General features: G+C 44.9%; 1 protein-coding gene across 4 annotated transcripts in view; it reads left to right on the forward strand.

The window, feature by feature from the left end:
- PDS5A (PDS5 cohesin associated factor A) overlaps positions 1-13,968 on the forward strand; it is a 351,976-nt gene that overhangs the window by 135,305 nt on the left and 202,703 nt on the right. For all 4 annotated transcript variants that reach the window (XM_063921117.1, XM_063921126.1, XM_063921146.1 and 1 more), the window contains exon 9: positions 10,085-10,200. In XM_063921117.1, the coding sequence (XP_063777187.1) occupies positions 10,085-10,200 (116 nt within the window). The remainder of the gene's footprint in view (positions 1-10,084; positions 10,201-13,968) is intronic.

Below are 13,968 nucleotides of genomic sequence, written 5' to 3' on the forward strand. Positions count from 1 at the left end.
ATGACAGAGCCTATTCGATTACCATTTAAGTGGTTAGAGAACAACTTGCTATTTTTATTATCATGCATGTGGAATTGATATTATGAACACATATCACCAGCTTGTTAAATTAATGCATGAAAGCCCACTTTACATTCTTTAAACACAGCAGGATGGTCAGGGCAGGGTGTGCGTTTCATGGATTCGTATGCCTGAGTTAGCGCTAATTGTGTTGCGCACATTTTTTCAGAATAACGTTTATTGTGATGAGACATACAAGATAACTATCTACCACGGAAGACCGCTTTTGCCGTCTGCCAGTAAAGGGCCGGGTGGTGGTGGTGATGCGAATTAGACTGGTGATACTCATTCCATGCTGATTGAAGAGTATCACAAAGTATGAGAACCTGCCATACCTGAGGGGAAACTCCAGAGCCTAAGGCCACCAGAGAGAACTTGGGAGCACAACGAGAGCCCTATAGGCGCATGATCTCTGTCCCAAGGTATCAATACCAGATTGCACTATTCTGGAGGCCAGCACCATTGAAACTAAAAAATAATCTATCCTTGTAAACACTGAACGAGGGGCTGAATAAAAGGTAAATTCCTTATCAACTGGATGTTGGAGTCGCCATATATCAACTAGATGTAGAGTGCTAAGGCGGTTCGGTATACAAAATTTTTTGTGGTGATAGGAGGGCAGTGGTTGGCGATCCATAAATGAGGACACAAAATTGAAAACGCCACCTAACATTACATTACAGTCTAAATAGGGGAGTAAATGATTGTGAAGCAATGTATAAAAAGACTTATAATAGATCGCAGGGGCATAAATGTTACAAAACACATATTGCACATCAAATAATTTGTCCACAAGGAGAACATAATGACCCTCAGGGTCTGACTGCTGGTGGCCAACTGTAAAAGGAAGTGACTTTCACCAAAATTGCTACTCCTCGAGACTTAGAAGAAAGTGGCATAAGTCATATTTTTATGACTTAACATTGAAAGTTTTCGTGTTCAGATGCAGTGAGATGGGTCTCCTGCAAAAAGTAATTTTCAGCTTTATGTACTGTATATTAAGATATGTAATAAGTTTACGGCGTTTTGCCAGAGAGTTTATTACCTGGACATTGCAAGAGTAAAGTTAAAACTCAAGCATATGGAATATCGTAGGAGAGAATAAACAAGTCCACAACGGTCAGACTCCGTGAGATCACTAGAATCATAGAAACATTTGCATAGAGAAATAATAAACAATAAATTGATAGTCCAAAAACTACAGTAGAAGAAGTGAAGGCACTGTGTAAGAAATCATCGGAGGGCTGTTCTGTTCCTGGTAAAGGGGGGAAGAAAAGAGGGGGTACAAGGGGGGTGAATGTCGCAAAACCCACTACGGAACAGCGGGTTAGTATACAATAAACTGAATTTTTTTTACCAGGTAACACACATGAAACAATAAAAATGGACCAGGGGGTGCCCCACATCAAATCTATAAGGGAACGGAATTAAATTATAACTAATGAGATTAGATATTTATAGTCAGCAATTCAGGTATTACGAGAGACCAAAAATGCAAGAAAAATAATAAACTGAGAAATAAAATAACAAAAGAAGAAACATGGTATCACAGAATATTTGAGCGCTTCAAAGACGCAGATAAACTATACCACATCATAACGTGAAAAACATGAATAATGCTGATGCAGGAAATAAAAAAAAGAAACAGACCTGAAACAAAAAAGGAAGGACATCGCATCAGCACTGAGGTCCTTGAAGCCAGAGTCACTAAAAATTTGAAGACTGGCCGGGAAAAGGAACACAAATTTGCATTAGAGCACACCGGAGACCTCTCCTTCTGGGCCCTGGAAACTTCGGCCGAATAATCTTTGAAGACTAGAAGGTGATGTTGCTGCCACTCAATCTTGCCCTTCTTCGGGGCCGCCGCCCAGATAGCAGATTTGTGAGCCGAATTCAGGCTTCGGAATATGACCGTACGTGGCTTTCTGGAATCACGTAGCAGGTCAAGACGGTGTGCCCGTTCAACAACAAAATTGGGGAGCTCCGAAAATGCAAAAAGTCTGTACTAACGATATTGCACAAATCTGGGCCTTTTAAAATGTTCTAAAAGGCCAACAATATGAAGGTGGTTATGCTTTGAACGGTTTTCCTTGTCATCAACCTTGTTGAGTAGTGGATGATTGACATCACGGATATGATTCAGCTCCCGCTGCATATCAAACAAAGCCTGTTCATGCTCTTCAATTTGGTTTGATTTGTCGAGACTTGAATATCTGTAGAATCCAGTTGTTCCTTCAGCTTTTTAATGGTCGCAGAAAACTTGAGCTTCTACGATAGGAGTGATCGTATCTTTTATGGCTCTGACGATATCCTCATAAGTAAGCGCCATCGGAAGGCCGGAGAGAGTCTTTGCTGTACTGTGTAACAGCAGGGGTAAATGACAGAGGATTCGGAAACCTCCTTAAACCCCGTGGTATCTCCCGTTTTCCCAGAGTGAGAAGCTTAATAGATTTACTCAGCCAGTAAGTGACAACACAGGAACCATGGACCACGGAGATATCGCAAAAAGAAAATCCAGGTCTCAGGAAAAACGTGCAGTATGAAATGGTTGTATCACACAAAAAAATGAAACAATTAGTTGTAGATAGCGCTGGTAAAATGGAGGAAATTATGACACCCCTATAAAAAAAAAAAAATCACAGTACACTTGCAGACATTGTAGATCCCAATTGTAGGAAAAGTAAAAACAAAAGGGTGAAGGGGTTACACAAAAGGAGCTCCAGGGCCAACGGTCCCAAATTTCAGCAAAAAGACAGTGAGATGCTCCAAGACAGAGGTGGCCAAACATTGATCGCGATCTACCGGTAGATCGCGGAACTCTCGCTGGTAGATCGCGATCCAATTGCCGCCTGAGTACGGACCGTTCCCAATGATGCATTGCGCATGGGACGTCATGTCAGCTGCGCAATGCTCGACTGGGAACGCGATATGAGGAGCCTGTGTGCCTACTGGATCTGGTTTGATCCAGGCAGCAGGACAGCGGCAGGAAGCGGGAGCAGGATCCAGCCAGCGGGGAGACAGACAGCGGGGATCCAGCCAGCTAAAGTAAGTATCTTGCACTGTGGGGGCATATGTGTATCTGGCACTGTGTTTTTGAGGTTTTTAACTGTAGGGGCCAATGTGTGATTTTGTGCGAGACAGTCATTACACCCTGTGCAACAAGGCTACGCCCCTTTTTTGTTATGCCACGCCCCCTTTTATCTCGCACCACTTTTTTGGGCCACAGGTACAATCACAGCCGAGGAGTATGCCGCGAGCCCGTATGTGCCTCCAAGCGGGTCACTGAGTCACCAGGGGGGTGGCAGTTGGTAGAAAAAGGCAGATGCTATGAAAGTCAGCCGGTATGGAGGTGTACATTAGCTCCAACAACGGAGCTCAACAGCCATGCTTTTTTCCCTTACGAGCATCAAGCGCTGCCTCCTCAAATTATACCCCTTTCAGACAGAACATGAAATTACTGGGTGAAGCAGTTCCACTCGGGAATTTCATGACACGCGGGTCCTTTCTGTGTGAAAGGGTCAAGTCGTGTTGTAATTCCCGGGACTTCGACCCAGGAATTTACCAGGGTCAGACACGGGAATTATGACATGGGTTGACCCTTTCACACAGACAAAATACCCGTCGTGTTCTGCAAATTACCGGGTCAAAATTTTCGACCCGGTAATTTGCATGTCTGTGTGAAGGGGGGTCAAGCAGGTCCCGGCAAAACGACCCGGCACTGAAATGCCGGGTAATTGCCGGGACATTCAGACTTTCCTGTCTGAAAAGGGTATTACAGACTTTATCACATTTGTTTCTCTGACGTCCTAGTGGATGCTGGGGACTCCGTAAGGACCATGGGGAACAGACGGCTCCGCAGGAGACTGGGTACATCTAAGAAAGATTTAGGACTATCTGGTGTGCACTGGCTCCTCCCCCTATGACCCTCCTCCAAGCCTCAGTTAGATTTCTGTGCCCGGCTGAGCTGGATGCACACTAGGGGCTCTCCTGAGCTCCTAGAAGAAAGTATAGTTTAGGTTTTTTATTTTCAGTGAGTCCTGCTGGCAACAGGCTCACTGCAACGAGGGACTAAGGGGAGAAGAAGCGAACCTACCTAAGTGGTGGTAGCTTGGGCTTCTTAGGCTACTGGACACCATTAGCTCCAGAGGGATCGAACACATGACCCGACCTTGTCGTCCGTTCCCTGAGCCGCGCCGCCGCCCCCCTTACAGAGCCAGAAACAAGAAGGTGGTCCGGAAAATCGGCGGCTGAAGACTTCTGTCTTCTCCAAGGTAGCGCACAGCACTGCAGCTGTGCGCCATTGCTCCTCATGCACACCACACACTGCGGTCACTGATGGGTGCAGGGCGCTGGGGGGGGGGGGGGGGGCGCCCTGAGCAGCAATAATAACACCTTGGCTGGCAAAACTAACACCATATATAGCCCCAAAGGCTATATAGGTGTATATTAACCCCTGCCAGAAACGATAAAATAGCGGGAGAAAGCCAGCCGAAAAAGGGGCGGAGCCAACTCCCTCAGCACACTGGCGCCATTATTCCCTCACAGCTTCGCTGGAAGGAAGCTCCCTGGCTCTCCCCTGCAGTCCTGCACTACAGAAAGGGTAAAAAAGAGAGGGGGGGCACAAATTTAGGCGCAGTATATGTATATTATAGGCAGCTATAGGGGAAAACACTCTGTATAGTGATATCCCTGTGTTATATAGCGCCCTGGTGTGTGCTGGCATACTCTCCCTCTGTCTCCCCAAAGGGCTTTGTGGGGTCCTGTCCTCTGTAAGAGCATTCCCTGTGTCTGCTGTGTGTCGGTACTGCTGTGTCGACATGTATGATGAGGATAATGATGTAGAGGCGGAGCAAATGCCTGTGAATGTGATGTCACCCCCTGCGGGGTCGACACCAGTGTGGATGGACTTATGGAAGGAATTACGTGACAGTGTCAGCTCCTTACATAAAAGGTTTGACGACATAGGACAGCCGGCTACTCAGCTTGTGCCTGTCCAAGCGTCTAAAATGTCATCAGGGGCTATAAAACGCCCGCTACCTCAGATGACAGATACAGATGTCGACACGGATACCGACTCCAGTGTCGACGATGATGAGACGAGTGTACCCTCCAATAGATCCACCCGTTATATGATTGAGGCTATGAAAAATGTTTTACACATTTCTGATGATACCCCAGGTATCACAAAAAAGGGTATTATTTTTGTTGAGAAAAAACTACCAGTAGTTTTTCCTGCATCTGACGAATTAAATGAGGTGTGTGAGGAAGCGTGGACTTCCCCAGATAAGAAATTGATCATTTCTAAACGGTTAATGGCTGCGTACCCTTTCCCGCCAGAGGATAGGTCACGCTGGGAAACACCCCCTAGGGTAGATAAAGCATTGACACGCTTATCAAAGAAGGTGGCACTACCGTCTCCGGATACGGCCGCCCTAAAAGAACCTGCTGATAGAAAGCTGGAAAGTACCCTAAAAGCTATATACACACACACTGGCATTATATTGAGACCCGCTATTGCATCAGCTTGGATGTGCAGTGCTGCTGCTGCGTGGTCAGACTCCCTGTCGGAAAACATTGATACCATGGATAGGGACAATATTTTGCTAACGATTGACCATATAAAAGACGCGGTCTTATACATGCGTGATGCACCGAGGGATATTTGCCGGCTGGCATCAAAAATGAGTGCTATGTCCATTGCCGCCAGACGGGGGCTATGGACTAGGCAATGGTCAGGTGATGCCGACTCCAAGCGGCACATGGAAGTTTTACCCTATAAAGGGGCGGAACTTTTTGGGGAAGGTCTTTCAGACCTCGTTTCCACAGCTACTGCTGGGAAATCGACCTTTTTGCCACAGGCTACCCCACAGCAAAAGAAAGCACCGTATTATCAGGTACAGTCCTTTCGGCCCCAGAAAATTAAGCGGGCTAGAGGCTCATCCTTTCTGCCGAGGGGCAGAGGAAGGGGGGAAAAGCTGCAACACACAGCTAGTTCCCATGAGCAGAAGTCCTCCCCTGCGTCCGGTAAGTCCACAGCATGACGCTGGGGCTGCTCAGGCGGAATCGGGAACGGTAGGGGCACGTCTCAGGTTTTTCAGCACACAGTGGGCTCTCTCACAAGTGGATCCCTGGGTCCTTCAAGTAGTATCTCAGGGGTACAGGCTGGAATTCGAGACGTCTCCCCCCCGCCGTTTCCTAAAATCTGCCTTGCCGGCAACTCCCTCTGCCAGGGAGGCAGTGTTGGTGGCTATTCAAAAACTGTATTCACAGAAAGTGATCGTCAAGGTACCCCTCCTTCAGCAAGGAAAGGGTTACTACTCCACAATGTTTGTGGTACCGAAACCGGACGGTTCGGTGAGACCCATCTTAAATTTAAAAACCTTGAACACTTATATCAAAAGGTTCAAGTTCAAGATGGAATCGTTAAGGGCGGTTATTGCGAGCCTGGAGGAGGGGGATTACATGGTATCCATGGACATCAAGGATGCGTACCTGCATGTCCCCATTTACCCTCCGCACCAGGAGTACCTCAGATTTGTGGTACAGGACTGTCACTATCAGTTCCAGACGCTGCCGTTCGGGTTATCCACGGCACCGAGGGTCTTTACCAAGGTATTGGCCGAAATGATGATACTCCTTCGCAAGAAGGGAGTTTTAATTATCCCGTACTTGGACGATCTCCTGATAAAGGCGAGGTCCAAAGAACAGTTGATAGTGGGGGTGGCACTTTCTCAGGAAGTGCTACAACAGCACGGCTGGATTCTAAACATTCCAAAGTCACAGCTGGTCCCGTCGACACGTCTTCTGTTCCTGGGAATGATTCTGGACACAGACCAGAAAAGAGTGTTTCTTCCACTGGAAAAAACCGAGGAATTGTCATCTCTGGTCAGAGACATTCTAAAACCAGGAAAAGTGTCGGTACATCAATGCACACGAGTCCTGGGAAAAATGGTAGCTTCGTACGAAGCAATTCCATTCGGAAGGTTCCACGCAAGGACGTTCCAGTGGGACCTGTTGGACAAATGGTCCGGGTCCCATCTCCAGATGCAACAGCGGATAACCCTATCGGCCAGAACCAGGGTGTCGCTGCTGTGGTGGCTGCAGAGGGCTCATCTACTAGAGGGCCGCAGATTCGGAATACAGGACTGGGTCCTGGTGACCACGGATGCCAGCCTTCGGGGCTGGGGGGCAGTCACAAAGGGAAGAAATTTCCAAGGACTGTGGTCAAATCAGGAGATTTCTCTTCACATAAATATCCTGGAGCTAAGGGCCATTTACAATGCCATAAGCCAGGCAAGACCCCTGCTTCAAAACCAGCCGGTACTGATCCAGTCAGACAACATCACGGCGGTCGCCCATGTAAACAGACAGGGCGGCACGAGAAGCAGGATGGCGATGGCAGAAGCCACAAGGATTCTCAGATGGGCAGAGAATCATGTGTTAGCACTGACGGCAGTGTTCATTCCGGGAGTGGACAACTGGGAAGCAGACTTCCTCAGCAGGCACGACCTCCACCCGGGAGAATGGGGACTTCATCCAGAAGTCTTCCAAATGCTGGTCAACCGGTGGGAAAAACCACAGGTAGACATGATGGCGTCCCGCCTCAACAAGAAGTTGAAAAGATATTGCGCCCGGTCAAGAGACCCTCAGGCGATAGCGGTGGACGCTCTAGTGACACCATGGGTGTACCAGTCGGTTTATGTGTTTCCTCCTCTACCTCTCATACCCAAGGTACTGAGAATAATAAGGCGAGGAGTGAAAACCATACTCGTGGTTCCGGATTGGCCAAGAAGAGCTTGGTACCCGGAACTTCAAGAGATGCTTACAGAGGACCCTTGGCCTCTGCCGCTCAGACAAGACCTGCTGCAGCAGGGACCCTGTCTGTTCCAAGACTTACCGCGGCTGCGTTTGACGGCATGGCGGTTGAACACCGGATCCTGAAGGAAAAGGGCATTCTAGAGGAAGTCATCCCTACCCTGATCAAAGCCAGGAAGGTTGTCACCGCAAGACATTATCACCGCATTTGGCGAAAATATGTTGCTTGGTGTGAGGCCATGAAGGCCCCGACGGAGGAATTTCAATTGGGTTGATTCCTGCACTTCCTGCAAGCAGGGGTGACGTTGGGCCTCAAATTGGGGTCCATAAAGGTCCAGATTTCGGCTCTGTCGATTTTCTTCCAAAAAGAACTGGCTTCTCTGCCCGAAGTTCAGACTTTTGTCAAAGGAGTACTGCATATTCAGCCTCCTTTTGTGCCCCCAGTGGCACCTTGGGATCTCAATGTGGTTTTGGCATTCCTGAAATCACATTGGTTCGAACCACTTAAGACTGTGGATTTAAAATATCTCACGTGGAAAGTGGTCATGCTGTTAGCGTCGGCCAGGCGGGTTTCAGAATTGGCGGCTTTGTCTTGTAAAAGCCCTTATCTGATTTTCCATATGGATAGGGCAGAATTGAGGACTCGTCCTCAGTTTCTCCCAAAGGTGGTCTCAGCTTTTCACTTGAACCAACCTATTGTGGTGCCTGCGGCTACTAGGGACTTGGAGGATTCCAAGTTGCTGGACGTAGTCAGGGCCCTAAAAATTTATATTTCCAGGACGGCTGGAGTCAGGAAGACTGACTCGCTGTTTATCCTGTATGCACCCACCAAGCTGGGTGCTCCTGCTTCTAAGCAGTCTATTGCGCGCTGGATTTGTAGCACTATTCAGCTGGCGCATTCTGCGGTAGGCTTACCGCAGCCTAAATCTGTAAAAGCCCATTCCACACGGAAGGTGGGCTCATCTTGGGCGGCTGCCCGAGGGGTCTCGGCTTTACAACTTTGCCGAGCAGCTACTTGGTCGGGGGCAAACACGTTTGCAAAATTCTACAAATTTGATACCCTGGCTGAGGAGGACCTGGAATTCTCTCATTCGGTGCTGCAGAGTCATCCGCACTCTCCCGCCCGTTTGGGAGCTTTGGTATAATCCCCATGGTCCTTACGGAGTCCCCAGCATCCACTAGGACGTCAGAGAAAATAAGATTTTACTCACCGGTAAATCTATTTCTCGTAGTCCGTAGTGGATGCTGGGCGCCCATCCCAAGTGCGGATTGTCTGCAATACCTGTACATAGTTATTGTTACAAAAATCGGGTTTTGTTGTGAGCCATCTCTTCAGAGGCTCCAATTTGTTATCATACTGTTAACCAGGGTTCCTATCACGTGTTATATGGTGTGATTGGTGTGGCTGGTATGAGTCTTACCCGGGATTCAAAAATCCTTCCTTATTGTGTCAGCTCTTCCGGGCACAGTTCCTAACTGAGGCTTGGAGGAGGGTCATAGGGGGAGGAGCCAGTGCACACCAGATAGTCCTAAATCTTTCTTAGATGTGCCCAGTCTCCTGCGGAGCCGTCTGTTCCCCATGGTCCTTACGGAGTCCCCATCATCCTCTACGGACTACGAGAAATAGATTTACCGGTGAGTAAAATCTTATTTTTTCCCTCACCTCCGGAGGCTGTGATAAAAAGTGACTGCTGCGTCTGATCAGGGCAACAATTGAATAGATTGGATAGGTGGCCATTCCTATAGACGCCCAGCAGGGGGCACAAGAAACGATAGAATCAGCCCTATGCTCTGTTCAAAAATTTCTTGGGAGTCTCCCTCTATTTCAGTACGGAGTACATGCTGATATAACATGTATTAACATTTTGAATGTATGAAAGTTTCTACTGCATTTATGAAACATATGTTAAACTTTAACTACGGTTTGCATTCACATGATTCACCTTAGTGCTTAAATGTTATCAAGGCTGAGTTCCCAGTCCGCATTCACCAAGGCAGTAGCTAGTCCTCTTGAGTTTGTGCAGAAACGCTATCACTCCTGCTTAAGCGTGGTTGTTATAAACTTAAATCTTATTGTGGCATGTAATGTTTAAATTCAAGTTACGTCATACTAGGTTATAACTTTTTCTCGACTTTAAGTTGGCATTATGTATTTACCTAATCTTTGTTTCTTCACTGTATTTTTGTCTCATTTTCCCTTTTTACCCAGAGTAATGACGGTGAGGAACGGTTAGCAGTTGTGCGACTACTTGCAAAACTGTTCGGTTCTAAAGATTCTGACCTTGCTAATCAGAACAGGCCGCTGTGGCAGTGCTTTCTTGGGAGGTGAGTACTCCTGCCTGCTGTTGTGCTGAATATGATTAAAAATGAGTTCAATTGCAGCTGACAAGTGATAAAATTGTATTGGATGGAAATATGTTGCATGGAGGTGGCTGTTGAGCAGAACCCACTATTTTAAATCTTAAAATTCTACTTTATGTACTTGTTTTATGAGGTATTCCATTGTATTCTCGTCACTTTTTACTGCTATGTAACGGGTTATTGTGTATATAAATGGTGAACTGTCTGGTATCCGGATGATAGGTTGATACAATATAGTCGACAGGTTCAAAAGGTTGACATGACAGACACATGGTTTTTGGGTTTTTCCGATGTCTCAACAGCTGCTGGTTTTTACTATCCACATGGACATTTATTGGGAATAGTAACCTGTGGCGAGTGGAGCAAGCCACTATGACTGAAGTGGCAAGCATACACGTTTGTACTGATGCTGGTCACATAACTTGAATTACACAGTGTTTGGCCCCAAAAAAACATCTGTCAATTTTTCACGTGTTGACGATTTGGTGTCTTAATTGACGGTCACCCATAACATTATTGATCTAATGATCTACACCTGAAATGTTGTCATTCTTCTGTCAAATTACGTGTTTTCTACTCTTATATGCCCTGACCAACCTGTACATGTTACTGGATTGATAATTTTAGACTGCTAGTTGTGTGTAAAGGTTTAAAAATTTGATATGTTGAAAGTTTGATATTGTGGATTCATCCACTATATTGACTGTTGAACCATCTTTTCTTTTAATGGGAATAGGTTATACTGTAGGTTATTTGAGAGATGCTTGAATGAGTATTTAGGATTTGAATATATAATGAATGAATGAAATGGGTGGAGCTGTTCCCGATGTATTCTGCACCTATTTATTAAGACTTACAAATAGTAATTTCTAGTCGTATTGCAGCTATAATGGCCTGTTTACCAAAGTGCACAATAGTAATGTGTTGCAGCTGTTAGGCGCCATAAACTCTTGTCATGATCTGTTTTTCTCAATCATAACATTATCAAACTCAGTGGAACAGATAACATTTGCTTCTTTTAGAATAAAACATGTAGTACTCCCCCTTACTGGCACACGCGTTGTGAGTTTATGTAGCGTTTCAATTTCTCTATATCCAGCCCTGCAAGCAGCTGTCTTAGGAGGGAACTGCTTCTATAGGACAATGGAAAACAAAGGGTCCGTGCTAAACAGATTGGATGTACAGTAGTTGTACTTATTGTAGTAACTATTTGAGCTGTATATAAAATTAGCAATTCATGTATATACAGATATGTCCTCATTCATTGCTAAACAGCCCCTAAACAGGTTGTGAGAATTTTCTAGCAAATGTCTCTTGGTCACAACGCTGTGCTACTAGGTTCACAAGGAGACTGCTGATTATTTGATATGACACTTGTATATCTGAACAAAAAGAAAAGCATTTGTCTGTGTGGTGCATCAACAGACTAAAAAAATTAACTAATTACTATGAATTTTAAAAAACTGCAAGATACCAATGCATAGAAGTGTGAAGGTGAGAAAGAAATGTGGCAATAAAAAATAGCTTGTGTGGGAGTACCAATGCACATGTATTCATCTGCATGTATATTGTCACTGAATTTAAATGTCATTGTGTCTTATTTTATTCTGATGCTTATAACAATCTTCTTTTTATTGTAGGTTATGATTGCCGCTACTAAATATATTTTTAAATCCAATTTGCTACACAGAATAAAACTATAATACCCTTGAGATATATATTACATGCATTAAATGCATTCGTATTATAAACTGTATTTCAGTAATGTAAAAATCAAACTAAATAAATTGATATTATGCCAAAGAAGGACCCTGTGTGTTATTCCTATTAAACACTCTTCTATTGTTGCATATATACAGGGTGATTCATGTCGCAGTACACCCTTTTGTTTCAAAAACTGTGCAGGAAATGGGAAAAGTTAATACTCCAGTAATGTATGGGTGAGGTGAGCTATCTTTCAGGGTATGTATCGAACATGGGTGCCATCTTGAAATTGACATTTTGAAACAAAAGGGTGTACTGCAACTTTTGAATCTCCCTGTATTTTATATTTCATCATAATGTATTGCTGCAGAATAAAGTGTTTCCATGTGATGATAATACAGTGTTATCATAAAGGGATAAATGATCAGGAAAAACATTCAGCAAATTACCTGCTCCTTTCTATGCATGTGTCTATTCTATGGTGTGCAGAGATGCATGGTTTCAAAAATCAATGTTGCAGTGTGATAAAGTTACATAGATTCAATTCAGGGGAATAATCGTTTAGCAGGCTATCCTATTCCAGGATTAATGCTTGCAATATGCTGGCAACATCCAGAATAGGCAAATCAAGTAATCCATATAGGATTAGTGTATACTAGTAATCCTATAGTAACAGCGAAAAGACCTATATTGATCAACACATTCAGATCATTGGTATGAAATAGTGCATTGGAAAATGGCCACACCCAGCTGTAAAGCCGGCATGCGTTTCGCAGTGTCCTGACGAAGTGGACGCCTATGATGAAATATAAAAGATATGCAACAATAGAAGAGGATTTAATAGGAATAAGACACAGGAACATACTTTGGCTTAATATCGATTTATTTAGAGTGTTTTGTATTTTATATAATTGAATTCTTGAAATACAGTTTATAATACCAATACATTTAATGCAAGTAACCTATATCTCAAGGGGTATTATAATATAATTCTGGGAAGCAAACTGGATTTAAAAATATATTTAGGAGCGGCAATCATAACCTATAATAAAAATATTGTTGTAAGAATCACAATACAATAAGACGCAATGACATTTAAATTCAGTCACAATATATACGCAGATCAGTGATCGCGCTGAGCCAAAAAAAAAGTGGGTCCCAGGGACCCTTCACTTTTAAAAATTGGGGTCCTACCGGTCTTTTTCTGGGTCCCATCGGAATGAAGGTTCTTATTAATTTTAATCTTGTTTGGACACTACAAAAGTGTTGCAAGATGGGGGGGGGATGGGTTGACAGTGCTGCTGGGCTGTGTAGCATGCAGGACACCCTGCACCAGAGCTGTTACTAGACATTTTGGTGCCCTTAGGCAGAAAGTGAATTGGTGTTCCACCACTTAGACCAAAAAGCATAGGTAGTGCGCGGTGCAAAATTTTAGGGGCGTGGCTTCATAGGGAAGGGGCGTGACCACATAATAGTGTCTATTCACATTACACCACACAGTAGTGCCGCTTATACACATTGCACCAGGTAGCACCTCCTATGCTCACTGCGCCAGGTACAGCACGTCATACACTTTGCTCCAGGTACAGCACGTCATACACTTTGTACCAGGTACAGCACGTCATACACTTTGTACCAGGTACAGCACGTCATACACTTTGTACCAGGTACAGCACGTCATACACTTTGTACCAGGTACAGCACGTCATACACTTTGTACCAGGTACAGCACGTCATACACTTTGCACCAGGTACAGCACGTCATACACTTTGCTCCAGGTAGAGGACTTATACAAATTGCACCAGGTAGAGCACGTTATACACATTATGCCGGGTAGAGCACGTTATCATACACATTGCGCCAGGTAGAACACGTTATACACAATACGCCAGGTAGAACACGTTATACACAATGTGCCAGGTAGAGCACGTTATCATACACATTGTCGCTAGGTAGAGCAAGTTATCATACACATTGCGCCAGGTAGAACACGTTGTTATACACAATGCGCCTGGTAGAGCACGTTA

The sequence above is a fragment of the Pseudophryne corroboree genome, chromosome 1 (genome assembly GCF_028390025.1).
Source record: "Pseudophryne corroboree isolate aPseCor3 chromosome 1, aPseCor3.hap2, whole genome shotgun sequence".
Taxonomy (NCBI): domain Eukaryota; kingdom Metazoa; phylum Chordata; class Amphibia; order Anura; family Myobatrachidae; genus Pseudophryne; species Pseudophryne corroboree.